Source organism: Rhinoderma darwinii, chromosome 6 (assembly GCF_050947455.1).
Source record: "Rhinoderma darwinii isolate aRhiDar2 chromosome 6, aRhiDar2.hap1, whole genome shotgun sequence".
Lineage (NCBI taxonomy): Eukaryota > Metazoa > Chordata > Amphibia > Anura > Rhinodermatidae > Rhinoderma > Rhinoderma darwinii.
In genome coordinates, this window is record NC_134692.1 from 110,080,147 (window position 1) to 110,106,755 (window position 26,609).

The 26,609-nt window shown below is 46.0% G+C and overlaps 1 protein-coding gene across 1 annotated transcript; it reads left to right on the plus strand.

The window, feature by feature from the left end:
- The first annotated feature begins 2,696 nt into the window (after positions 1-2,696).
- On the plus strand, positions 2,697-24,894 carry DEXI (Dexi homolog). Its single transcript, XM_075831338.1, has 2 exons — positions 2,697-3,125; positions 24,225-24,894. Exon 1 carries the CDS (start codon positions 2,761-2,763, stop codon positions 2,956-2,958), a length of 198 nt encoding a protein of 65 aa, XP_075687453.1. The 5' UTR covers positions 2,697-2,760; the 3' UTR covers positions 2,959-3,125; positions 24,225-24,894.
- The last annotated feature ends 1,715 nt before the right edge of the window (positions 24,895-26,609 follow it).

Here is a 26,609-nt window from a genome sequence, read left to right on the forward strand (position 1 = left end):
TGCTGGACCCTGTATCTAAGCCTACCTTGTGGTAGGCTTAGATACAGGGTCCCACAGACAGTATCACACATGGGCCCTGTATCTAAGCCTTAGGGTATGTGCACAGACACTAATTACGTCCGTAAGTGACGGATGTATTTCGGCCGCAAGTACCGGACCGAACACACTGCAGGGAGCCGGGCTCCTAGCATTATAGTTATGTACGATGCTAGGAGTCCCTGCCTCGCTGCAGGACAACTGTCCCGTATTGTAATCATGTTTTCAGTACGGGACAGTTGTCCTGCAGCGAGGCAGGGACTCCTAGCGTCGTACATAACTATGATGCTAGGAGCCCGGCTCCCTGCAGTGTGTTTGGTCCAGTACTTGCGGCCGAAATACGTCCGTCAATTCCGGACGTAATTAGTGTGTGTGCACATACCCTAACACACGTGTTACTAATCATTTTTTGTGTGTTTTCTTACAGGTTCGGTCGTTGGACTACGGCGGATTCCAGGACTACTTCGATGACAGCTTTTTTTTTTATTAATAAAATGGTTAATGAGGGTTGTGTTTTTTTTTTTTATTTCAATAAAATATTTTTTCTATGTCTTTGTGGTTTTTTTTAAACTATATTACTACCGCCTTAGTAATGGCCGCCGGCTGATTGACAGCATCCATTGCTAAGGCAGGGCTTAGTGTTAGCCGGTGCAGAGGCTAACACTAACCCCCTTTATTACCCCGGTACCCACCGCCACCAGGGGTGCTGGGAAGAGCCGGGTACGATCCAGTACCTGACCATCTGTAGTGATGGTCGGCCACTGGGGTGGCCGCAGGCTGGTATTATCAGGAGGGGAAAGGCCAGATACAGTGGCCCTTCCTACCCTGGTGATGCTAGGCTGCTGCTGCTTTATTGTATCTGGCTGGTTATGAAAATGGGGGGGACGCCACGTCATTTAAAAAATAATTGGAAAGAACGATGTCGGGTCCCCCCCAATTTTCATAACCAGCCAGATACAACACAGCAGCAGCAGGCAGCATTACAAGGGTGGGAAGGGCCACTGTTTTTGGCCTTCCCCAGCCTAATACTACCAGCCTGCGGCCACCCCGGTGCCTGCCCGTCACTACAGCTGGTCGGGTACTGGTTTGTACCCGGCTCTTCCCAGTACCCCTGGTGGCGGTGGGTACCGGGGTAATAATGGGGGTTAGTGTAGACTCTGCACCGGCTAACATTAAGCCTCGCCTTAGTAATGGAGGTTGTCAATCAGCCAGCGGCCATTACTAAGGCGGTGATAATAAAGTTTAAAAAGATACAAGCACATAGAAATTTTTTTTATTGAAATAAAAACACAACCCTCATTAACCATTTTATTGAGAATAAAAAAAACGCCGTCATTGAAGTCCTCGTATCCGAAGTCCAACAACCGAACCTGTAAAAAAAACACAAACACACAAAAATAATCAGTAACACATAAAGAAGCAAAATTATTATTCTTACCTTTCCTGGGTCCAGCGCTGGAGCCGCAATGTCAGCGAGCTGGGCCCTGTATCTAATCCTATCATGTGTGATACAGTCTGCTGAGCTGTGTATCTAATCCAATCATGTATGATACTGTGCTGGGCCCTATATCTAATCCGATCATGTGTGATACTGTCTGCTGAGCCACTGTATCTAATCCTATCATGTGTGATACTGTCTGCTGAGCCACTGTATCTAATCCTATAATGTGTGGTACTGTCTGCTGAGCCACTGTATCTAATCCTATCATGTGTGATACTGTCTGCTGAGCCACTGTATCTAATCCTATCATGTGTGGTACTGTCTGCTGAGCCACTGTATCTAATCCTATCATGTGTGGTACTGTCTGCTGAGCCACTGTATCTAATCCTATCATGTGTGATACTGTCTGCTGGGCCACTGTATCTAATCCTATCATGTGTGATACTGTCTGCTGAGCTGTGTATCTAATCCTATCATGTGTGATACTGCCTTCTGAGCCACTGTATCTAATCCTATCATGTGTGATACTGTCTGCTCAGCCACTGTATCTAATCCTATCCATAGTTTATAGGGTCGTAGTGCTATAGATATGCTATGCTGTCTCCTATACACACACTTTTTTTTGGGGCGGACACATATGTATTGGGGCTATTTCCCGGACATTTTAAGCCCTGAGGGTATGTTCACACGGCAGCGTCTGTTACGGCTGAAATTACTGTGCTGTTTTCAGGAGAAAACAGCACCGTAATTTCAGCCGTAATGGCATGTGCAGGCGTCTTTTGCTGCGTCCACTACGGAAGTAATTGAAGCTGGTTTTCCATGGAGTCCATGGAAAACGGCTCCATTTACATCTGAAGAAGTGACAGGCAGTTTTTTACGCGCCGCCTTTCGACAGCGGCGCGTAAAAAAAAATGACCATCGGCACAGAACATCGTAAGACCCATTCAAATGAATGGGCAGATGTTTTCCGACGCTTTTGAGCCGCATTTTCGGATGTAATTCAATGCTAAAACGCCCAAATTACGTCCGTAAATAGTGTGTGTGTGAACCCAGCCTTAGTGACGCCCCGGCTGCTAGTGCTGCATTGTTGGGTCACTTAGGAGACCCAGCGATGCAGCTGAAAGCGGACCGTCGGCCATGAGAAGTTTGCGGGGGGGGGGGGCCCTGGCACATTATCTGCACAGGGGCCTTTTGCAGTCTGTGTCCGCCACTGTGTATCCCAGTAGTGCCCGTTCCCCGCACACCTGGATCCCCCAGGGCAGCAGCTGCATGAGCCCCCCTATATGTTCTACGTGGGATTGTTCTTCGTCAACGTGCTGATCTTATACTATGCGTTCCTGATGGAGTACATCGCCCTCAACGTGGGCATCGTCTTCCTGCCCGAGGACATGGACCAGGCGCTGGCGGAGCTCGGAGTGTTGTCAGACCCCGCTTCTGTGCTTTACGACGCCGGGAACGAGATGGACGGCTTCCTGGAGTAATCGCGCGGCTAGAGCATGCAGGAGCTGCTGGGAAATTCCTCTATAGAGACGAACAGATTTTTTTGCAGGTCCAAAATGGCCCCTTCGCCGCTGGTGCTGCGGCCCGGGGTGAGGGGATGGCCGCCTGTGTACCGAGCCGCAGAGTCCCGCAGCCCGGCTGACGTACAGTAAGTTCCTGCGTCACTGCGGGCCTCCGCTGTAAAAACTGGTGCAGCTGTCAGAAGCAACCAATAATATTGCGGCTGTCATTTTTGTAAAGCAAGATAGAAAATGAAAGCTGGTATGTGATTGGTTGTCATATGTTACATGTCACATGAGGATCATGTTTCTGGCCACTGACCTGTGAAGTCCTCCAGTGTCACACAGCTCATGACTTACACGCGGAGCCCCTTCAAAACTGAAGTAAACATGGGACCCGAAACAGCATAATAATAAAGCTTGCTGTATACTCTCCTTTATTGCCACTATTCCCACACCACTGGTCTGTTTGGTTCCCTGCCACCCTGAGTACGGACAACACGTCACATGACCGCAATGGCCAATTACTGCCCATCACTATGGGAACGGTGGCAAACCAGTAAGGTGACTATGCTGCACACTATTATTTTACTGTTGTGGGCCTCGGTAGAAAAAATGTTTTACCCCCTTGACCACCAAGTGAATGGGCCTGTGTTCCAACAAAACTCTAGTGGCGGATAACATTTACTAAGGCCTCATGCACACGACTGTAGCCATGTGCACGGCCGTGATTTTCGGGTCGGCCGGCAGTGGACTGTCAGCCGCGAGCCGCCCCTAAATCGCTGGCAATGCACATGGCCCTGGCCATTATTTTCAATGAGCCCGGACCGCAGAAGACGGCCGTAATAAGACAGGTCCGTTCTTTCTGTGGTGCGGGCTCCCGGGCCATGTACAGACCGTAAAAACCACAGTCGTGTGCATGGCCCCATAGAAATGAATGGGGCCGCAATTCTGTGGATTTTCGGGGGAATTGCGGACGCAAAAGCACGTTTGTGTGCATGGGGCCTAAGGGTTTATTTACGCTGTCCTATGACTAACGTGTGACTAGACTTTTACGTGCCACAGCCCCTTCGTTCTAGGTGTTCGTTAGAGCCTAGCAGTCGGACCCTCGGATGTTGGCATTTCTAAAATTTATCGGTAAACCACTTCAAGGCCGTGTTCATACAGGTGTTTTACTCTACATCAGTGCCTCTCAAACTAAGGCCCCATGCACACGACCGTTGTTTTATGTCCGTGTGCTATCCGTTGTTCAACAGATAGCGTGCGGACCCGTTGATTTCTAATGGCGCCATGCACACTGCCGTGGTTTCCACTGATCCGCGTGCAGGAGTGGGCTGCAAATCGCAGAGCAGGTCCTGTTCCTGTACGTGTTTGTAGTTCGGTCTCGCCCATTCAAGTCAAACCTATGGAACCTACCGAACGGAAGCGAAGGACACAATGATGACTTATAACTACGAGTTCGCTGTACTCATTTCTAGCTGCTATTAGCCAAATGGCACAATATATTTTTGTGCTGTTTGGGTTAGGGTTAGGCCCCATGCACACAACCGTAAAAACTGTCTGCAATTACGGACCCATTCAGTTCTATTGGCCGCGGCCACCTTTCCGTATTGCTACGGATGGGAGTGACGGGGTTAATTTAGGTGGTCAGTGGATGGAAAGCATACCTATAATTTGATTCTATTTAATTAAAATCGGTCCAAAAGGGAAGATTTCTAGGTACTATAAAGGCTGATTAAACGGTTGTCCCAGAATTGAAAATTATCACCTATACAGGGACCCCCAGATCCTCCTCACTGCACCCCTCCCCCCCCCCCCCCCCCCCAGCAGTGAGGAGGAGCATGCACTCTGACGGAAGCGGCCAAACGCTGTACTCGACGGTTTCCGTCATTCCCCTAGACTTCGAATGGAGCGGCAGCACGCATGCTCAACCGCGTCGTCCTGAGGGCCAGTTCACACGTTGCGTAAATAGTGAGGATTTTCCGCAATGGAATTAGTTGTGGAAAATCCGCAGAAAATACAGTAGCAGCAAAGTGGATGAGATAAAACAAATCTCACACACGCTGCGTAAATACCGCTCAGAAATTGACCTCTGGTGCAGAAATTCATTCCGCAGCATGTGAAATGTCTTTACGTAAACGCTGCTTATATGTTGTGGGATTTCCCCATTAAATTCAATGGGGATGTAAATCACGCATCAAATAGCAGTTCTTCTGTGGGGACTTACCTAAGAGTCTGCTTCATCCCATGTGCCCGCCGCTGCAGCCAATCACAGGCTCTAGCGGTGGTCACATGGATGAAATGTCATCCCTGGAGGCCGTTCTGCTAGATTGCCCGCTAAGTGCTGCAGTTTTTCGAAGCAGACATTCCGGGCAAAAAACTGCATCACAGTTTGGTGCGCTTTCTCGCCCGGAATTACCTGCGGCGCACAGGGCGGATGCGCTATGTGCTATTACGCAGTGTATTTGTCACGTGTGAACTCAGCATAACTGCCGTCGAGTTACAGAGTAGTGTCTGCCTCTAGTTACAAAAAGATGAGACAGACTGCGGGAAGTTGGGGTCTCTCTACTAAAGCTCCCTGTACTCATAGCCTGCTTAACCCCTTCCTGCCGCAACCCTTTTTCAGATTTTCATTTTCGTTTTTTCCTCCCCACCTTCCAAAAGCCATAACTTTTTTTATTTTTCTGTCGCTATAGTCCTATGAGGGCTTGATTTTTGCGGGACGAGTTGTAGTTTTTCGTAGCACCATTTATTGTGCCATATAATGTACTAGGAAACGGGAAAATAATTATTTGTGGGGTAGAAAATGAAAAAAATTGAGCGATTCCTCCATTGTTTTTAAAAACTGCAGTGTAAAAAAAAAAACGCCCGTCGGAACAGAACACCGTATTTCCCATTGAAATCAATGTGCAGATATTTGGAGGTGTTCTGCTTCCGATTTTTCTGCCGTTTCCAGCCCGAAAAACGCCTGAAAATAAGCCGTGTGCACATACCCTAAGGGTATGTGCACACGATAACTGCATTTACGTCTGAAATTACTGAGCTGTTTTCGGGAGAAAACCGCTACTGAATTTCAAACGTAAATGCATGTATTGGCGTTTTTCGCTGCGTCTTTTATGGATGTAATTTGGAGCTGTTCTTCATTGAAGTCAATGAAAAACGGCTCCAATTACGTCCCAAGAAGTGTCCTGCACTTCTTTGACGAGGCTGTAATTTTACGCGCCGTCTTTTGACAGCGACGTGTAAAATGACAGGTCGTCGGCACAGTACATCGTAAAGCCCATTGAAAGTAATGGGCAGATGTTTGCCAACGTATTGGAGGCGTTTTTTCAGATGTAATTCGAGGCGTAAAGCGCCTCCTTTACGTCTGAAAATAGGTCGTGTGAACCCAGCCTTAGGCCTGATTTACACAAGCGTGTGCGTTTTGTGCACGCAAAAAAACGCTGCGTTTTGCGTGCGCAAAAGGCACTTAACAGCTGCGTGTGTCATCAGTGTATGATGCGCGGCTGCGTTATTTTCGCGCAGCCGCCATCATTATGACACTCCGTTTGATTGTTTGTAAACAGAAAAGCACGTGGAGCTTTTCTGTTTACATTCAGAGTTTGACAGCTGTTGCGCGAACCACGCAGTTCGCACGGAAGTGCTTCCGTGCGGCAATGCGTGGTTTTCACGCACCCATTAACTTCAATGGGTGCGCGAACAGCGCACAAATAAAGGACATTTTCACGAGCAAAACTCACGCACTGTCTGCACTGCCCCATAGCCTAATATAGGTGCGTACGACACGCGTCAAAAGCACGCGCGTCGCACGCGTGTATATTACGCTCGTGTAAGGGTATGTTCACACGGCCTATTTACGGACGTAAATCGGACGTTTTTTCCCCCGAATTACGCCCGAAAATAGCGCCTCAATAGCGCTGACAAACATCTGCCCATTGAAAGCAATGGGCAGACGTTTGTCTGTTCACACGAGGCGTATATTTACGCGCCGCTGTCAAATGACGGCGCGTAAATGGACGCCCGCGTCAAAGAAGTGACCTGTCACTTCTTTGGCCGTAATTGGAGCCGTTATTCATTCACTCCAATGAATAGCAGCGCTAATTACGGCCGTAATGGACGCGGCGTTCAAGCGCCTGCACATGCCGGTACGGCTGAAATTACGGGGATGTTTTCAGGCTGAAACATCCCCGTAATTTCAGCCGTAACGGACGCCCTCGTGTGAACATACCCTAAATGATGCCTTACTCTGCAAACAGCCAGTTCATCGCTCCTGGGACACATGTAAGTTCTCTTCAGTACTGCTCTCATGTAATCCTTGTGTCTCTGTCTGCTTTGTTAGATAATTTTGTAAAATCTTGGCAAAATTGTGTGGTTTTTGCTGAGATTCTTGGCAAAAAATATGTTGTTTTTTTTGAGTGACATAAGAACCCATCCGTATCCTTTACATGCAGCTTTTTAGTTCTTAACCCCTTAAGGACGCAGCCTAGTTTGGGCCTTAAGGCTCAGAGCCCATTTTTCAAATCTGACATATTTCACTTTATGTGGTAATAACGTCGGAATGCTTAAACCTATCCAAGCGATTCTGAGATTGTTTTCTCGTGACACTTTGGGCTTCATGTTCGTGGTAAAATTTGGTCGATATATTCAGTCTTTATTTGTGAAAAATTGCAAAATTTAGAGAAAATTTACAAAAAATAGAATTTTTCAGAATTTAAATGCATCTGCTTGAAAAACAGACGGTTATACCACCCAAAATAGTTACTAGTTCACATTTCCCATATGTCTACTTTAGATTGGCATCGTTTTTTGAACATTATTTTATTTTTCTTGGACGTTACAAGGTTTAGAACATAAACAGCAATTTCTCATATTCTTAAGAAAATTTCAAAAGCCTTTTTTTGAAGGTGCCAGTTCAGTTCTGAAGTGGATTTGAGGGGCCTATGTATTAGAAACCCCCATAAAACACCCCATTTTAAAAACTAGACCCCTCAAAGTATTCAAAACAGCATATAGAAAGTTTTTTAACCCTTCAGGCATTTCACAGGAATTAAAGCAAAGTGGAAATGAAATTTGCAAATTTCATTTTTTCTGCTGAATTTCAATTTTATTCAATTTTTTTTTAGTAACAGAGAAGGTTTTACCAGAGAAACACTACTAAATATGTATTGTCCAGATTCTGCAGTTTTTAGAAATGTCCCACATGTGGCCCTACTGCGCTCGTGGACTAAAACACAAGCCCTAGAAGCAAAGAAGCACCTAGTGCATTTTGAGGCCTCTTTTTTATTAGAATATATTTTAGGCAGCATGCCAGGTTTGAAGAGGCGTTGAGGTATCAAAACAATGGAAACCCACCAGAAGTGACCCCATTTTGGAAACTACACCCCTCAAGGAATTCATTTATGGTTTTCGTTATCATTTTGACCGCACAGGTTTTTCACAGCACCTATTTGAATTGGGCTGTGAAATGAAAAAAATGATATTTTTTCCAATAAGATGTCATTTTTGATCAAAATTTCTTATTTTCACAAGGAACAACATACCCCATTTTGTTGCCCAATTTGTCCTTAGTGCGGCAATACCCCATTTGTGGTGATAAACTGCCCTTTGGGCCCATGGGAGGGCTCAGAAGGAAAGGACCACCATTTGGCCTACTGGAGCTTTTCTGGTGCTAAGTCATGTGTGCAGAAGCCCCTGAGGTACCAGTACAGTTGAAACCCCCGAGAAGTGACCCCATTTTAAAAACTACACCCCTTAAGACATTCATCTAGAGGTGTAGTGAGCATTTTGACCCCACAGGTACTGTGTAAAAGATAATGCGCAGCAGATGGTGCAGTGTGAGATTTGCAATTTTATATATGTATATGCCATTTCAGTGTCCAATATAGTGTGCCCAGCATGCGCCACCGGAGATATACACCCCTTAAATTGTAATGTGGGTTCTCCTGGGTACGACAATACCCTACATGTGGCTGTTATCAGCTGCCTGGGCATACGGCAGGGCTCAGAAGGGAAAGATGAGGGGGGTAAGCTGTGCGGAGTGCATCAGGGTAAATTAAAAATCAAGGGATGTATGATACATTTTAAAACAATCTTTTATACAGAGCCCTGGTTTTTCGGGACACGTGTCACATTGGTATATTGTGTTCTTCCTTATCCCCCTCTTATAGCAGACTCTGCACCTCTTTTGACACTTTCCCTTTCCACCGGTTTGGGGAACTTCTCCTGGAAAGTGTTGCCCTGGTACGATGCGTGTGGCCTCGCTTCCAGAAGTACTGGGTGCCCCCCCTTCCTGGTCCCTAAAGATTAGATCTTGAAATTCCAGGAAAGTTCCCCTCTGGCCTGCACATCGACGTAGCACATACGCATTGTACAAAGCCATCTGTATGATGTGCCCGGCCAGCTTCTCATACCACACCGCATGGCATTGTAGGGCTTCAGGACTTGATTTGACAAGTCCATCCCTCCCATGTACCTATTGTAGTCCAGGATGCAGTCTGGTTTGGGGGTGGCCTTTCCTTCATATATCCTAAACCTGTAGGTATACCCTGATGCACTCTCGCACAGCTTATACATCTTCACGCCATACCTTGCCCTCTTACCTGGCAGGTACTGGGGTCATCTCGGAGTGGGCACGGCTCATTATCAGTATAATGTGAGAAGCGAAGTATTGCCTCATTTATTTATTTTTTTAGGTTCCAGTTCATTTCTGAAGTTGCTTTGAGGGGCCCATATATTAGAAACCCCTATCAAACACCCCATTTTAGAAACTAGACCCCTCAAAGTATTCACAACAGCATTTAGAAAGTTTATGAACCCTTTAGGTGTTTCACAGAAATTTAGAGCAAAGTAGAGGTGAAATTTACTCTTTTTATACCATTTTTTTTATAACACAAAAGGATTTATCAGAGAAACACAAATTAATACTTATTGCCCAGATTCTGCAGTTTTGATAAATATCCCACATGTGGCCCTCGGGCGGTAATGGACTGAAGCACCGGCCTCCGAAGCAAAGGAGCACCTAGCGGATTTTGAGCCCTCTTTTTTTATTAGGCACCATGTCCGGTTTGAAGAGGTCTTGTGGTGCCAAAACATTGGAAACCCCCCAAAAGTGACCCCAATTTGGAAACTAGACCCCTTGAGGAATCCATTGTAGTTTTCTTGGGGTGCATGCGGCTTTTTGATCAGTTTTTATTCCATTTTTAGGTGGCGTGGTGACTAATAAACAGCAATTCTACTATTGTTTTTGTATACTTTTTTTTTTACAGCGTTCACCGTGCGCTATAAATGATATATTAACTTTATTCTGCGGGGCGATACGATCACGGCGATACCAGATGTTTATAGTTTTTTTTTATGTCTTATGGCGTTTGCACAATAAAATACGTTTTGTAAACAATCATTCACTTTTTGTGTTACCTTATTCTAAGAGCCAGAACGTTTTTATTTTTCCATCAATAAAGCCGTGCGAGGACTTATTTTTTGCGTAACGAACTGTATTTTCCATCAGTACCATTTTTAGGTACATGCGACTTTTTGATCTCTTTTTATTCCATTTTTTGGGAGGTGAAGTGACCAAACAATTGTGATTGTGGTACGGTTTATTAATATTTTTTTTTACGGCGTTCACCGTGCGGGATAAATAACAAAATAATTTTGTAGTTCAGGCCGTTGCGGACGCGGCGATACCAATTATGTATAGTTTATTTGTTTGTTTATATATTTTTATTAATAATAAAGGACTGATAAGGGAAAAAGTGGGACTTTTACTTTTATTACTTTTAAAACTTTTATTTTCTTATTTTTACACATCTTTTTTTAACTTTTTTTTTACTTTATTACTTTGTCCCACTAGGGGACTTGAGGGCAGGAGGCCCTGATCGCTATTCTAATACACTGCACTACATGCGTAGTGCAGTGTATTAGAACTGTCAGCTACTCACTGACAGCAAGCATAGTGGGTCCTGACGTTGTCAGGACCCACTAGGCTTCCGTCTATGGCATAGCCGGACGCCATTGTTTGGTGTCCGGTTGCCATAGTCACCATCGCCGGCCGCTATCGCGTAGCAGGCCGGCGATGGCAGCTTAACCCCTAAAAAGCTGCGATCTCTATAGAACGCGGCTTTTAAGGGGTTAATCAGCGGGGACACAGCGATCGGTCCCCGCTGTAGGAGCTGTGACAGCTGCTTAACAAGACAGCAGCGTCACAGCTCCTGTATGTGTCGGGAGGACGGCCGAAACGGCCGTTACTCCCGAGACGTACTATTACGGCATGGAGCGCGAACGATACAGCTGCCATGACGTAATAGTACGTCAAGGAGCGGGAAGGGGTTAAGAGATAGTTGCAGCAAATATCAGACCGCATAAGGACCTGTTCACATCAGCGTTGCCCTTCCGTTGAAGGGTTCCGTCTGAGGTGTTCACATCGGAAAATAGCTACAGGAGACAAGGCAGTTACTACAAGGATTACATGAGAGCAGTACTAAGAAGAGAACTTACATGTGTCTCAGGAGCGATGAACTGGCTGTTTACATAATGAGTAGTGTGGGCATGAAGGGCCGCACTGTACGATACTGGCAGATCTGCACCCCGCGTCATCGCGCCACCTGCATTACTGAAAAAGCACTGAACGGCTGGGCAGGCCTTGCTTTGCTAGCACTAGTGACTGCTTAGGCTTTGTTCACATCTGCGTTGGGGTCCCGTTCTGACGTTCCGTCTGAGCTTTTCATCAGAACGGGACCCTGAACAGACACAAACTGACACGAACGGAAACCAGGGGTTTCCGTTTCCATAGCCACTGATTTCAATGGTGACGGATCCGGTGCTTATGGTTTCCGTTTGTCTCTGTTGTGCACCGGATCCGTCGTTTTGCCGGAAGCAATAGCGTTCTGATGGAAAGCTCCGACGGAACGTCAGAACAGGACCCCAACGCAGATGTGAACAGAGCCTTAAAGAGGCTCTCTCACCAGATTTTGCAACCCCTATCTGCTATTGCAGCAGATAGGCGCTGCAATGTAGATTACAGTAACGTTTTTATTTTTAAAAAAACGAGCATTTTTGGCCAAGTTATGACCATTTTCGTATTTATGCAAATGAGGCTTGCAAAAGTCCAAGTGGGTGTGTTTAAAAGTAAAAGTCCAAGTGGGCGTGTATTATGTGCGTACATCGGGGCGTGTTTACTACTTTTACTAGCTGGCCATTCTGATGAGAAGTATCATCCACTTCTCTTCAGAACGCCCAGCTTCTGGCAGTGCAGATCTGTGACGTCACTCACAGGTCCTGCATCGTGTCGGCACCAGAGGCTACAGTTGATTCTGCAGCAGCATCAGCATTTGCAGGTACATCGACTTACCTGCAAACGCCGATGCTGCTGCAGAATCATCTGTAGCCTCTGGTGCCGATGTGGCCTCGCTCGTCTGACACGATGCAGGACCTGTGAGTGACGTCACAGCGTGATCTCTCGAGAACACGGCTGTGTCTGCACTGCCAGAAGCTGGGCGTTCTGAAGAGAAGTGGATGATACTTCTATACACAACGCCCAGCTAGTAAAAGTAGTAAACACGCCCCGATGTACGCACATAATACACGCCCAGTTGTACTTTTACTTTTCAACACGCCCAGTTGTACTTTTGCAAGCCTCATTTGCATAAATACGAAAATGGTCATAACTTGGCCAAAAATGCTTGTTTTTTAAAAATAAAAACGTTACTGTAATCTACATTGCAGTGCCTATCTGCTGCAATAGCAGATAGGGGCTGCAAAATCTGGTGACAGAGCCTCTTTAATTGTATCTGTGTGCTAAGGATGCAGATACAAGTAAGTTCAGGGGATCCGGTCGGGATCCCGCTTATCGACAGTTCTGCGAACCGGCTATTATTTTAACAACTGTTTTGGCAGAACCGAAACACATGAATTTATCGTATTGAACCTTTTGCCCAACTGGTACAGGATGTATGTTAGAAAATTGTACCCAGTCTGGATTCCAAGAAGCTTAGGCGCCATTTCATTATAGTTAACAATTACTATAAGGTGGACAAAATGATTTAGTGAAGAAACAAGGGGGCGCTCCCACTGTCTGGAAAAATAAAGGTTCAATCTGCAGAGGCGACAAGCCTTCTATACTGTGAGAACTGTGAATCTATGGAATAGTCACCGCAGGAGCCGTCACAGCAGGGACAGTAGATGGATTTAAAAAAGGCTTAGATAATTTCCTAGAACTAAAAAATATTCGCTCCTATGTGTAGAAATTTTTTACTTCCCCTTTCCCATCCCTTGGTTGAACTTAATGGTCATGTGTCTTTTTTTTTCAACTGTACAACCTATGTAACAATGTAACTTCATTTCATATAAAGTATCAGGAAGGATTTTAAATGTATAGTTATTTATTGTGATGTTCCCGGTGCAGGGCTGGGATTCAGCATTGATTTGTTTTGCTGAGATACATAAAGTTATTAATAGAAGTTAGTGTCCATTTATATTTGTATCTAGAGACGCTGGAAAACAGGCATTTAAAGGGATAGTGTCATCGGATCCACAAAAATGCCTTTATTGTATGTTAATGTTTTATGTGTGCTGTTGAGGCACCCAAAACTAATATCTCCTGGGGGGCGATGTCAGCAGGCCACCGACATGACAGGCTACGTTCACATGTACCTTGGCCACTTCAGCCAGCTGTTACATTGCAGGAAATGTGATTTTTAACTAGGACTGGGCAATTATGACCTAAATGAAAAGCACGATTAATTGAACATGTAACCTGGATTTACAGTTATTGAATGATTATTTAGGCCACACACCCTATTTGCATGCTACGCCATTGCATTACGGTTTATCCCCTGCGCCTGCTGTATACTACTGTATATAATATACCCCCTGACACTGCCCCCACACAGTATATTGCCCCATAGTTCTCCCCACATGCATTATAATGCCCCTATAACTGCCTCCACACAGTATAATGCTTCTATAGTTGCCCTCCACACAGTATAGTATCCCCATAGCTGCCACCACACAGTATAATGACCCCATAGCTGCCACCACACAGTATAATGCCCCCCCATAGCTGCCACCACACAGTATAATGCCCCATAACTGACTTCCACGCAGTATGATGCCCCCCATAGCTGCCCCACAGTATAATTCCTCCCATAGCTGCCATCCCCACAGTATAATGCCCCTATAGCTGCCCTCACACAGCATAATGCCCCCATAGCTGCACCCCCCACAGCTGCCCCCAATAGTGCCTCAAAAATAATAATAATATACATACTCCCCTAACCCATTCCAATGACGAGTGGTGGAGATCCCTCTGCTCCTCTTGTCTGTGCAGCGCGGCACAAACAGGCGCGATGATGTCACTGCCTCGCGTCCAGCGATCTACAGTGAATGGTAGAGCAGGGACTTACGGCTCCCTGCTCTGCCATTAGATTAATCTGTATCTGCGACCTGAAATGCAGATACAGTTTAAACCGGAAGTAAATAATTGATAAAACCGAAATTCGCAAGATGACGTCGATTTAATTGCGTTGAATTTCAATTTAGACTATTTTTCGATTAACTGCCCAGCCCTAATTTTAACCCTTTCCCACTGCAGCCGTGTGGACTAAATAATTATATATTGTAATAGTTCAGAATTTGACAGATGCGTCGATACCAGTTATGTTAATTTTTTTCCATTTGTGCTTTTTATTAAAAAAAACTTTATTTTACTGTTTTTAATTTCTTTTACTTGTCCCCCTAGGGGACTTGAACCCACGATCGTTGGATCGTTTGCATGATATACTGCAATAATAATTGCAGTATATTGTGATACTGACACTCTCCTATGAAGCCATGCGGGAGGTAGAGCTTCATAGAAGTACAAAGATAGCGGACCTGTGGGCCTTCATCAGGCCGTGCCAGCCAACGGTACCCACCGATATTGTCGCGGGGGGGGGGGGGCTTTGCAACGTTCTACTCATTTAATTGTCACGGTAGCTATTGACTAGCATTTTGCGGGTTAAAGAGGCTCTGTCACCAGATTTTGCAGCCCCTATCTGGAAGGAAGGCTCTAAAGTGTCTCCTCTACTAAATCTAATTCTGGTTCTCGCCCAAAAAATGCATGCAAAATCTGCAGCAAATCTTCACCATGTGAACGAGGCTTTAAGCTGCTGCTTTTTACCTCCCAAACAACCCAAAAAGATGTATACATCGGGCATGAGGGCGCCGCTGTGGCTGCTACAGCGGTAGTGACACCACATTCAATAGTATCTGTGTCCTTGGGATGCAAATACTATTGAACACTATAGCAGAGCAAGAAGGTATTTCCCTGCTCTGCTATCTACTAGCGCCACTGTAGCTCCCTGAAGGAGCGGAATCCCCGTGTGGCCGGGGATTCCGCACCTGGATAGAGCGCTTGATGTCTCTGTCCATATGTGGACAGTGACATCAGGTGCAAATCCTGAAGCAGAATCCCTGTTCACAGCGCTGCTGACGTGGTTACTGGGGATTCCACTCCAGGGGAAGTCCCTGGTGTCACTGTCCATAAATGGACAGAGACGTCAGGGGCTTCTCCTGGAGTGGAATCCCTGACGCTGTGACCGGAGATTCCATTCCAGGAGAAGCCCCTGATGTTACTGTCCATAAATGGACAGTGACGTCAGGGGCTTCTCCTGGAGTGTGTCACGATTTAGTGGTATGTGGACCTACTAGGCCATTCTGCTGTAGCGGAGAGGCAGCTGACCAACTTACAGTCTATGCACAAAGTTTATGGTAGGAGTGAAGCACAAGGGTACCTGGGATAGTCCAGATGGCGGCAAGGGCTCTGGTACAGTTGGGGCTGGAGGTGGTGGGTTGCGCCTGACATGGCGGATGGTATCCGTGATGACAGGCGACAGCAGACGTGGAGTATTCCAGCAGGCGGGGCAAGGCACGGCTCCGGTACTATACAGGCTCGGGAACAAGGCACAGCATGGGATATAGGAGTCAGGACAAGGGAACACTGGGAGCAGGAAAACACTAAGGGGGCATTTGCAATACAGACATAGGAAAATTACAACAACGCTCAGGCAGAAAGTGGAAGGGGGGAGCCCTTCTTATAGTCAAGGTTGGACAGGGGTTGATTAGGGAACATTAGACATGTGCACTCGCTGGCCCTTTAAGACCGGGGCCGAGCGCGCACGCACCTTAACAGTGAGAGCAGGACCAGCCAGCCGCGGGTGCTGGCGTCTCCAAGGAGGGAGACGCTGGCCGGAAACCAATGGTCTGTGGTCGCGGGCATCGCCAGCTAAGGAACGGCGGCGGGCCGCTACCATGGCCGTGACAGAGTGGAATCCCTGCTCACAGCTTCGGCAACACTGCGAACAGGGATTCCGCTTCAGGAGTTGCCCCTGATGTCACTGTCCATGTATGGACAGAGACATCAAGTGCTCCGTCCAGTAGCGGAATCCCCAGCCACAGGGGGATTCCGTTCCTTCAGGGAGCTACAGTGGCACTATGTACAGGAGGGGGGGGGGGGGCGGCTGTGTGCGTCACTACCCACAAGGGGGCTGTGTGCGTCACTACCCACAAGGGGGCTGTGTGCGTCACTACCCACAAGGGGGCTGTGTGCGTCACTACCCACAAGGGGGCTGTGTGCGTCACTACCCACAAGGGGGCTGTGTGCGTCACTACCCACAAGAGAGAGGTGGGGGTATATGGCACTGTCTACAAGGGGGAGATGTATGGCACAATCTAAAGGGGGCACTATCTACAAGGGGGCTGTGTGTGGCAACCAGGGGAGGGGGGCATTATACTGTGTGGAGGCCACTAAGCGGACATTATACTAGGGGCAATATACTGTATGTGGCACTTAGGGGGCATAATATTGTGTGGGGACAATTAGAGGACAAAATACCCAGTCCTTGAAGGATTTGTAAAATATCATTATGCTGTGTGGGGCACTAAAGGGGCATTATACATTATGTGGGGGCATTATATAGGGCATATATACTGTGGGGGGGGGGGGACATTTATACTTTTTTATGTGACTTTTTTTTTATGATGGGTGGGGCGCCAAAAGATAGTTTTCGCACGGGGCACCATCTATCCTAAGGCCGGCCCTGATTTTCATGCATTTCAAGCAGCAGTGCGGTAGTGCTAGGTTTATACCACTGTATTGAGTTACTTATGCTGTCTTGCTGGGTATTTGCATGGGCATCTCCTGAATCAGAGCTGCTAGAATTTAGAATCGGGTGATCTTACATCATCTGATCTGGCATCTCCTTGAATCTGATTCAATGTCTGACCATACATTTATATTCTGACTGTCAGCAGCACGCTGCAAAAAGTACGGTCACTTAAAGAGGCTATGTCACCAGATTTTGCAACCCCTATCTGCTATTGCAGCAGATAGGCGCTGCAATGTAGATTACAGTAACGTTTTTATTTTTAAAAAACGAGCATTTTTGGCCAAGTTATGACCATTTTTGTAGTTATGCAAATGAGGCTTGCAAAAGTCCAAGTGGGCGTGTTTAAAAGTAAAAGTCCAACTGGGCGTGTATTATGTGCGTACATCGGGGCGTTTTTAATACTTTTACTAGCTGGGCGCTCTGAAGAGAAGTATCATCCACTTCTCTTCAGAACGCCCAGCTTCTGACAGTGCAGACAGCGTGTTCTCGAGAGATCACGCTGTGACGTCACTCACAGGCCTGCATCGTGTCAGACGAGCGAGGACACCGGCACCAGAGGCTTCAGTTGATTCTGCAGCAGCATCAGCGTTTGCAGGTAAGTCGATGTAGCTACTTACCTGCAAACGCTGATGCTGCTGCAGAATCAACTGTAGCCTCTGGTGCCGGTGTCCTCGCTCGTCTGACACGATGCAAGACCTGGGGCAGGAAGTGAGTGACGTCACAGATCTGCACTGCCAGAAGCTGGGCGTTCTGAAGAGAAGTGGATGATACTTCTCATCAGAGCGCCCAGCTAGTAAAAGTATTAAAAACGCCCCGATGTACGCACATAATACACACCCACTTGGACTTTTGCAAGCCTCATTTGCATAACTACAAAAATGGTCATAACTTGCCCAAAAATGCTCGTTTTTAAAAAATAAAAACGTTACTGTAATCTACATTGCAGCGCCTATCTGCTGCAATAGCAGATAGGGGTTGCAAAATCTGGTGACAGAGCCTCTTTAATCATTATTAATTCTGGAACCCTAAAGCTGCCCATGTGCCATCTTCAGCTGGTACTTCTCTTTGTACTGCATCCTCTGTGACATCTGAAAGTTCAAGGACATCCCTTTTTTTTAGCATTGTAAAAAAACACCATGCGCTTCAAGCAGTTTAAAGGGGTATTCCCAGAATCGAAATTTATCACCTATCTATAGGATAGGTGATAAGTGCCTGAAAGCTGGAGGGGCCCACCGATCACTAGAACTAGAACCTGTTCCTCCTCGCTACACCCTTCGCAGTGTGAGGAGGAGCTTGAATGGAGCGGCAGTCGAGCATGCGCCATGGGACTGATACAAACAGCCGAGTGCTACATTTGGCTGTCTCCTTCAGTCCCGTAGATTTTGCATGCTCGTCCGCTGCTCCTTTCAAAGTTCTCCTTACTGCAGTCGTGCGTTGAGGAACAGGGGAGCCCGGTTCTAGTGATTGGTGGGGCCAATAGTGTTCAGACACTTATCGCCACCAAAAATGTGACTAAACGATGTGTTTGAATTTGGTATAACCCCTTAATGACGAGCCTATTTTAGACCTTAATGACCAAGTTATTTTTTAAGTTTTTCCATCGTCTAATTCTAAGAGCTATAATATTTTATTTTTGCTCCGACATAGCTGTATAAGGTCTTATTTTTTGCAGGAGAAGTTGTATTTTTTAACAGCGCCATTTTGGGGTACATAGAATTTATTGATTAACTTTTATAAAAAAAATTTTTTTGGGGGGGGGGGGGGAATAGAGAAAAAAATTGCAATTTCGCCACACTTTTTTGTGTCCTAAATTTACGCCGTTTACCGTGTGGTATAAATAACACTAACTTTATTCAGCGGGTTGTTACGATTGCAACGATTCCAATTTATATATATATTTTTTTTTGTTTTACTACTTTTACACAGTAAAAACATTTTAATTATTTGTTTTTGTATCTCCATATTTTAAGAGCCATAACTTTTTTTATTTTTCTGCCGATGCAGTTGTATGAGGGCTTTTTTTTGCGGGATGACTTGTAGTTTTTATTGGTACCATTTTGGAGTAGATGCAACTTTTTTATCACATTTTTTCTATGGCAGGATTCACAGAAAACCTAAATGTTTGCAGTTATTTAATTTTTTACGGCGTTCAAAGTGCGGGTTAAATAATGTCATAACTTTATAGTTGGGGGGCGTTAAGGACGCGGAGATACCAAATATGAGTAACTTCTCTTTTTTTTTTTTTTTTTTTTTTTTTTTTTTTTATATATTGACTTTATTTAACTTTTTTTTATACTAGTTCCACTAGGGGTCTTCACTATGCGATCCTCCGATCGCTTTTATAATACACTGCAATACTTTTGTATTGCAGTGTATTTGTGCCTGTCCATGTAAAATGGACAGGCATCTGCTTGTCCATGCCTCTGGCATGACCTATCAGGCAGACCTGGGGGCACCCAGTGGTCTAGAATATCCATATTCTTGTACATAGCGCCAAATATTATAGAGTTTAGTGCTGTTGTAGTAATTATATTCACTTTTTTATGTTTTAGGCCAATGGCTGGATGAACTTGACAGCCATGTTCAAGAATAAACAGAGTAGTTGTCACTTCCCCTCACCCACTCCTCTTGGAAGGTCATTTATAGGGCTTTGTTCAGCCCAGGACAATGCACCTCCCAACATAAAAATCCAATTGGAAACTGCATTTGAAATTTCATTTATGATATTGGCCTTATAAATAATTGTATTAAAGAGAACCTTTCACCTGCCCATACATGTGCAGCTGAGTGCTCCATGTAATAGGCAGGGCTTCACAAATCCTGGGGCGCTTTAAATTTATATTTGGCGTCCAATTTTTTAAATAACACCCTGAACTGTCAATGGGGCGTATAATTGGCAAGGGGACGTGTTACTATCGCTGCGACACTGTCCAATCAGCTACGGACAGTGTCACAGCAAGAGCTGGAGTGCGTGTGCGTGTGTGCGTGCGTGCAGCTCAGCCGACACCACTGAACAGAAGAGGAGGAGAAGAAGGTGAGTTCTTCTTCTGTTCCATTGCGGCGGGAGTATCATCAGCAGCTTCGTCGGGGCTATGCGCGAATGCACACGCTCACTCCTTCGCTCTCGGCAGACAAGGATTACAAGACTGTGTGATGAAGCAAGCAAAGGAGAAGGTAGGATCCAGCGCTGGGTGCAATTAAAATGGATTTTCTTTTCCAAGTTTATTGGAATGGAATTAAAAGGAGAAGTCCAGTTGCATGTAGTCCTGGGTGTGTGGAAATGTGGAGGTGCGTGTCCTCGGGGGCCTACGCGTTTCGGACGACTGCCGCGTCCTTAAACTTGGCTGTAGTCAAGTTTAAGGACGCGGCAGTCGTCCGAAACGCGTAGGCCCCCGAGGACACGCACCTCCACATTTCCACACACCCAGGACTACATGCAACTGGACTTCTCCTTTTAATTCCATTCCAATAAACTTGGAAAAGAAAATCCATTTTAATTGCACCCAGCGCTGGATCCTACCTTCTCCTTTGCTTGTTAACCTGCCGTTGTGCCGACACGAGGATCCGAGCGCAGCCTACAATCTACACCACACTGGAGTGTTAAGGTGAGCTGGAGGTTCTCTCCCCAGTTTCAAGACTGTGTGATCTCTTGCTAGAGATCACACAGCGTTGTCTGCCGAGAGCTGAGGTGTGTGCGCGTGCAAAGCTCCGATGCCGCTGCTGACGATACTCCCGCTGCCACGGAACAGAAGAAGAATTCACCCTCTCTTCTGTTCACTGGTGGCGGGAGAGCTGCGCGCACGCTCTCCAGCTCTTGCTGTGACACTGTCCGTAGCTGATGTCACAGCGATAATTACACGCCCCATTTACAGTTCAGGGGGTTATTTAAAAAAGCGGGCGCCAAATATAACGGCACCGATATCTAAATAACGGAGGAGGATAGGAAAGAGTTTTAAAGTGCCCCAGGATTTGTGCAGCCCTGCCTATTACATGGTGCACTCAGCTGCACATGTATTAGCAGGTGAAAGGTTCTCTTAAATACTTTTCCAGGCTTTTATAGAAATGCGTGTGTAGCGTCCGCGGACCGTCGGGATTACTCACCCCCGCCCGCCGCAGCCATGGATCTGTGAGCGCTGGCCTACATCTCCGCAGGAGACGCCAGCGCTCACTTCTACTCCGTTCTGCTGTGCCCTGTCCAGGTCAAAGTATCATTGACCCATCCTGTATTCTTTCTGCTAATCCTCTGCAAGTTAGAGACATCCCTCCGGGGAGGACTTTTGTGCGGTTGGCAGACAGGAGAAGAATCCTTTTGCTGGGGGCACAGCTCCAGACTGGCTGGTCACACCGGTGCTCGTAAGACCCGAGATCTGATTGCCTGTCATTTCTGGTGGCCCACGCTGCCCAAAGATATTGTGGACTTTGTCTCGTCCTGCACTGTGTGTGCTTCCAACAAAGTTGCTCACTCCAAGCCTGCCGGTCTGCTCCATCCTCTGCCTGTTCCCAATGCTCCCTGGCAGCATATAGCAATGTGTAGCGTCCATGGCCGCGGGCCGTCGGGTCTAATCACCTCCTGATGCCTGCAGCCATGGATCTGTGAGCGCTGGTCCCCATCCCCTTCCTAGGAGACGCCAGCGCTCACTTCCGCTCCGGTTCGCTGTCTCTCGTATGGTGTGCGCACGCTCGTGCCCACTCTTAAAGGGCCAGCGCGCACACATGAAAGAAGTCGTCATCATCATCAACACACATTTCCTGGACTATAGAGGGCTCCAGCCCATCTGATCCTTGCCTGAGCATTGTTAGTTATCCCAAGTCTGTCTTGCAAATGGTCCCTTAGTGTTTTCCTTTCCAGTGTTACCCGTGCCCTGTTACCTGTTCTTGTTCCTGTGCCTACTAGTTGGAGCCGTGTCTATTGCACCTGCTGTTATTTGCCACGTCCTGTGTCATCCGCCACGTCCAAAGGGATTCGCCACGTCTGGCGCAACCTGCGGCACCTGCTGTCATCCGCCACGTCTGGCGTTACCTGCTGCTCCCACCTCCATCCGTGCCAGAGCTGCAGCAACTGTCTGGACTATCTAGGTACCCTTGTGCCAGACTTTGTATTGCTGGGGTTCCCTGCTATTTGGCCAGCTGCCTCCCAGCTACAGCGGTGCGGCCTAGTGGGTCCACATACCCACAAATCGTGACACAATGGACTTTGTCACTGACCTTCCTTCTTCTGCAGGATGCAATAGTCTGGGTGGTAGTGTACCGGTTCTCGAAGATGGCTTATTTGCTTATTTTATACCGCTGACAGTCATACCTTCTGCTTCTCGGCTGGCGAATCTCTTGATCCAGCACATCTTCCGTTTGCATGGTTTGCCTCTTCATATCGTGTCTGATCGGAGGTTCAGTTCACCTCGAAATTCTGGAGAGCCCTCTGTAAACTCCAAGACGTGAAGTTGGACTTTTCTTCAGCCTATCATCCCCAGTCTAATGGCCAAGTCGAGAGGATTAACCAAATCATGGAGAATTCTCTTCACCACTTCGTCTCCATGCAGCGTGATGATTGGGTACATCTTCCTCCAGGGGCCGAGTTCTCGTACAACAACCACACAAGTGAGGCCACCACCTCCACACCATTCTACTTTGTCTACGGCCAACATCCACAAATTCCTGTTCAGGCTACATCCCTGGCTGTTCCCAGCGGTTCTTCCGATGTATTCGAGATTAAGGAGATCTTGGACTTCAAAAATGAGGGATACTGTAACGGCCGTGGACCGTCAGGATTACTCACCCCCCCCCCCCTGACGGCCGCAGCTAGGGATCTGTGAGCGCTGTCCTGCATCTCCTCCCCAGGAGACGCCAGCGCTCACTTCCGCTCCGTTCTGCTGTTTCTCGCAAATGAATATAATCAACAATTAACCCATGATCACCCTGGACTACAAAAGGGCTCCACCCTTTCACTCATTGACTGAGCGTTGTTGTGCCAGTGTTCCCGTACCTGAATCCCGTGCTACCGTTCATGTGCCTTAGAGAGTTGGAGTCATGTTGTGCCATCGGTCACGCCTGCTGTGTTACACCACACCTGGTGTCTGAGGCAAGGTCCCATCTAAGCCTAGCCGTTACTACTGTCTGAACTGCTACAGGTACCCTTGTGCTTGGACTATATAGACATTGATTTGGTACACTATCCTGCTACGGGGTATGGCCCAGTGGGTCCACATACCCACAGATCGTGACAGCGTGTCTGACAATTGTTGAACTATAAGAGACTAGAAAGTCTTCAGAGCTTTGCTTTTCACCTAAGCTTACCTGGGGAGGAACAATAGGGGTGTAGATGTTCTAGCCGCACCTGGAGTCCTGAAGTGGCATATATATCCCTCTGTTATGTAACACAACAATATTTGAAAGAAGTGGTGTAGAGGCATCATGCTGTTTCATGAGAGGTGCACAATAGCATTTTGTTACTACATAAGGAGGAGGAAGCGGAGAGAGAGAGAGTGAGACGCACACAGATATGCTACCAATACAAGTCTATGGAGAGGGGAGTGGGAGGAAGCAGAGCGTGAAAGACACAGGTTGCAGGTAAGATTTTTATGTCAGCCCAGTGCTGGATTCCCAGCTGCACTGCTCATTACTGCTGAATACTTCAACAACTTCTATATATGTGATAGGAGAGCAGGGTTTTCCGCTTTTATCTGTGCAGTGTATAGAGCACATTATAGCAGTTATGCTCCGCCAACTAGCTCAGAGAAAACTGAGAATTAGTGATCGGACCTCTGCAGGGGAAAACTGCTAAAAATGCAGAATACAAGTCATATAATGGCCAGAAATCGTGTTATCCCTCATGTACACACATATGACAGCTTATTCTGAAAAGTGGGATGAGTGGTTTCTATAAAAGCTCATTTGTGATCTCTACAACCATGTAAGCAATCTCGAATGCTAGTAGATTTTTCTTCTTGCTTTATATTGTCTCCCAACTTCTTGTAATGTGGGAATGAGTGGTGCTTGCATAAGCATTGCTAGTAATTCTTGTTTGGTGCAGATGACACCACTACAGAATGATGGAAAGCCTAAGAATTGTCTAATTGCATAATCTAACTACTATCTCTTCTTTTCCAGTTTAGGAACTACAGCTGGACCCAAATGGATTATGGGGATAAACTTGAAAAAGCTGTAAAAATAGAGACACGCTCTTGAAGTTATGAGTGCCGTGGAACATGGTCATGGAAAGGGTTAAACCTAATTTGTATTAAGCCTCATTACTAACCAATGTCCTCTACACCTTCTAACAGCAGCTACAGAAGTGCCCTTGGCTGTGGCTCAATCGTTCTGACCTTGGCCTTCAACTATGAGAAGAATTTGTGTTTTTGGTCATTTTAAGACTTCAGGACTCTTCACATCATATAATGTGTCAGCATCTTCCGAAAAGTTCTATGAGTGGTAATATATACATAGGAAATGTTTACAAAACCGTGGTATGCCCTAAGGTATTGTGTATCCCAGGGCTTGAATCTAATACAGTGTGCCTTATGGTCTAGCATACTGTACTCTTATAAACGTGGAAAATCGGTCTTCTCTACACGTTACTAGTTTCATCAGCAATTTATTTGTATAATGCAAAATCAAATTGGAAAAATGTTACTGCACTGGGATATCTTTGCTGACTTTAGAAGTCTTCCTATATAACAAACACCACTTAGATTATTTTTTTCGTCCTGACGTAAAGGGCGTGCAACTTGTATTGTTCGTTTAACAGACAATATTTTTCCAAATGTTAAAAAAAAATTCTTAGAACGTTAGAACTTATTGAAAATAAAAAAAACAATATTTTATTTGTCAACTAAAGTTTTGAATAATTAGTATTTTATTAGTAATTATTAACAGCAATAAAGAAACATATATTGTCATATTATCTCACACTTAAAGAGGCTTTGTCACCAGATTACAAGTGCCCTATCTCCTACATAATCTGATCGACGCTGTAATGTAGATAAGTGTTTTTTTTATTTAGAAAAACGATCATTTTTTAGCAAGTTATGAGCAATTTTAGATTTATGCTAATTCGTTTCTTAATGACCAACTGGGCGTGTTTTTACTTTTTACCAACTGGGCGTTGTACAGAGGAGTGTATGAGGCTGACCAATCAGTGACCAATAAGCGTCATACACTTCTCATTGTTCCAGCCCAGCTTCTATCACTGCACAATCACACTGGAACAATGAGAAGTGTATGACGCTGATTGGTCACTGATTGGTCAGCGTCATACACTCCTCTGTACAACGCCCAGTTGGTAAAATACGCCCAGTTGTCTGTTAAGAAACGAATTAGCATAAATCTAAAATTGCTCATAACTTGCTCAAAAATTATCATTTTTTCAAAAGAAAAAACAGTTATCTACATTACAGCGCCGATCAGATTATGAGGGAGATGGGGCATTTATAATCTGGTGACAGAGCCTCTTTAAGAGACACAAAATTTAAAGTATGAATAACCGTGAATCTCCCTTTCTGATCATATTTGCGGTCTTTGGATGGTTAAAAAGCTTTTCCACTTTAAGAAAGCTGAGATGGCATGGTGAGACTGCTGCAAAGTTGTTTTTCTGACCGCGCACAGGGCAACCAACCAAACTTTCAGCTGAACATAGGCATTAAAGACAAGCTGATGCTATAGAAATGTTGTCTAACAGGTTTCTAAATGGGGTGTCCCAGCACATATTCCTAGCCACCACTCTTATTTCAGGTTACGAAGGTCTTCAGCTCAAAGCTAACTTAAAACCTAGGCTCTGTCCACCGCTTTGTCGGAGGCTATCTCAGCATGCAAGCGCTATTTAGTCCGGCAAAATGACGGAAACCCAACTAAACCATTAGTCAATGGGTTCGGTCGGGCGGCCTTGATATCCGTCATGCAACGGATCAGACTATTTCGTTTTTACGTTGCTCTGCTCGATCATAGGAGCAGAACAACAGATCCGACAATTCAGTTTTTTCATAGTTCTGCTCCTATGAACAATGGAAATCTGTGACGCACATGTGAATAGACCCTTATTAGCTGGGGGCAGTGAAGTGGCAAGGAAGCTCGGTAGTACATGTGTTTTATTTTGGCACGTGTCAGATATTTTAAAGGGGTAATATCAGAATCGAAAATTATGACCTATGCACAGGCCACACTGATCACAAGGGGTGACCCGATCCTCCAGATCCTCGTCACTGCACCACCCTCCCTGCAGTGAGGAAGAGCTTGAATGGTTGAGCATGCACTTTGAATGGAGCGTCAGCACGCATGCTCGACCTCAGCTACGTTAAATGTCCTCATCGCTGACTTATTGCACATCTTCAAGTAGCGTTTTTGTAGAGAAAATCTACACATGTCACATGCAGATTTTGTTGTGGATTTCACCCTTTCGACTTTAAAAAGGGTGAAATCCACAGTGAACATCCAGAACAGAATGAGCATGGCGGAGATTTGAAAATCTGTAGGATGCTCCGATTTCCATGTTTAGCAGCG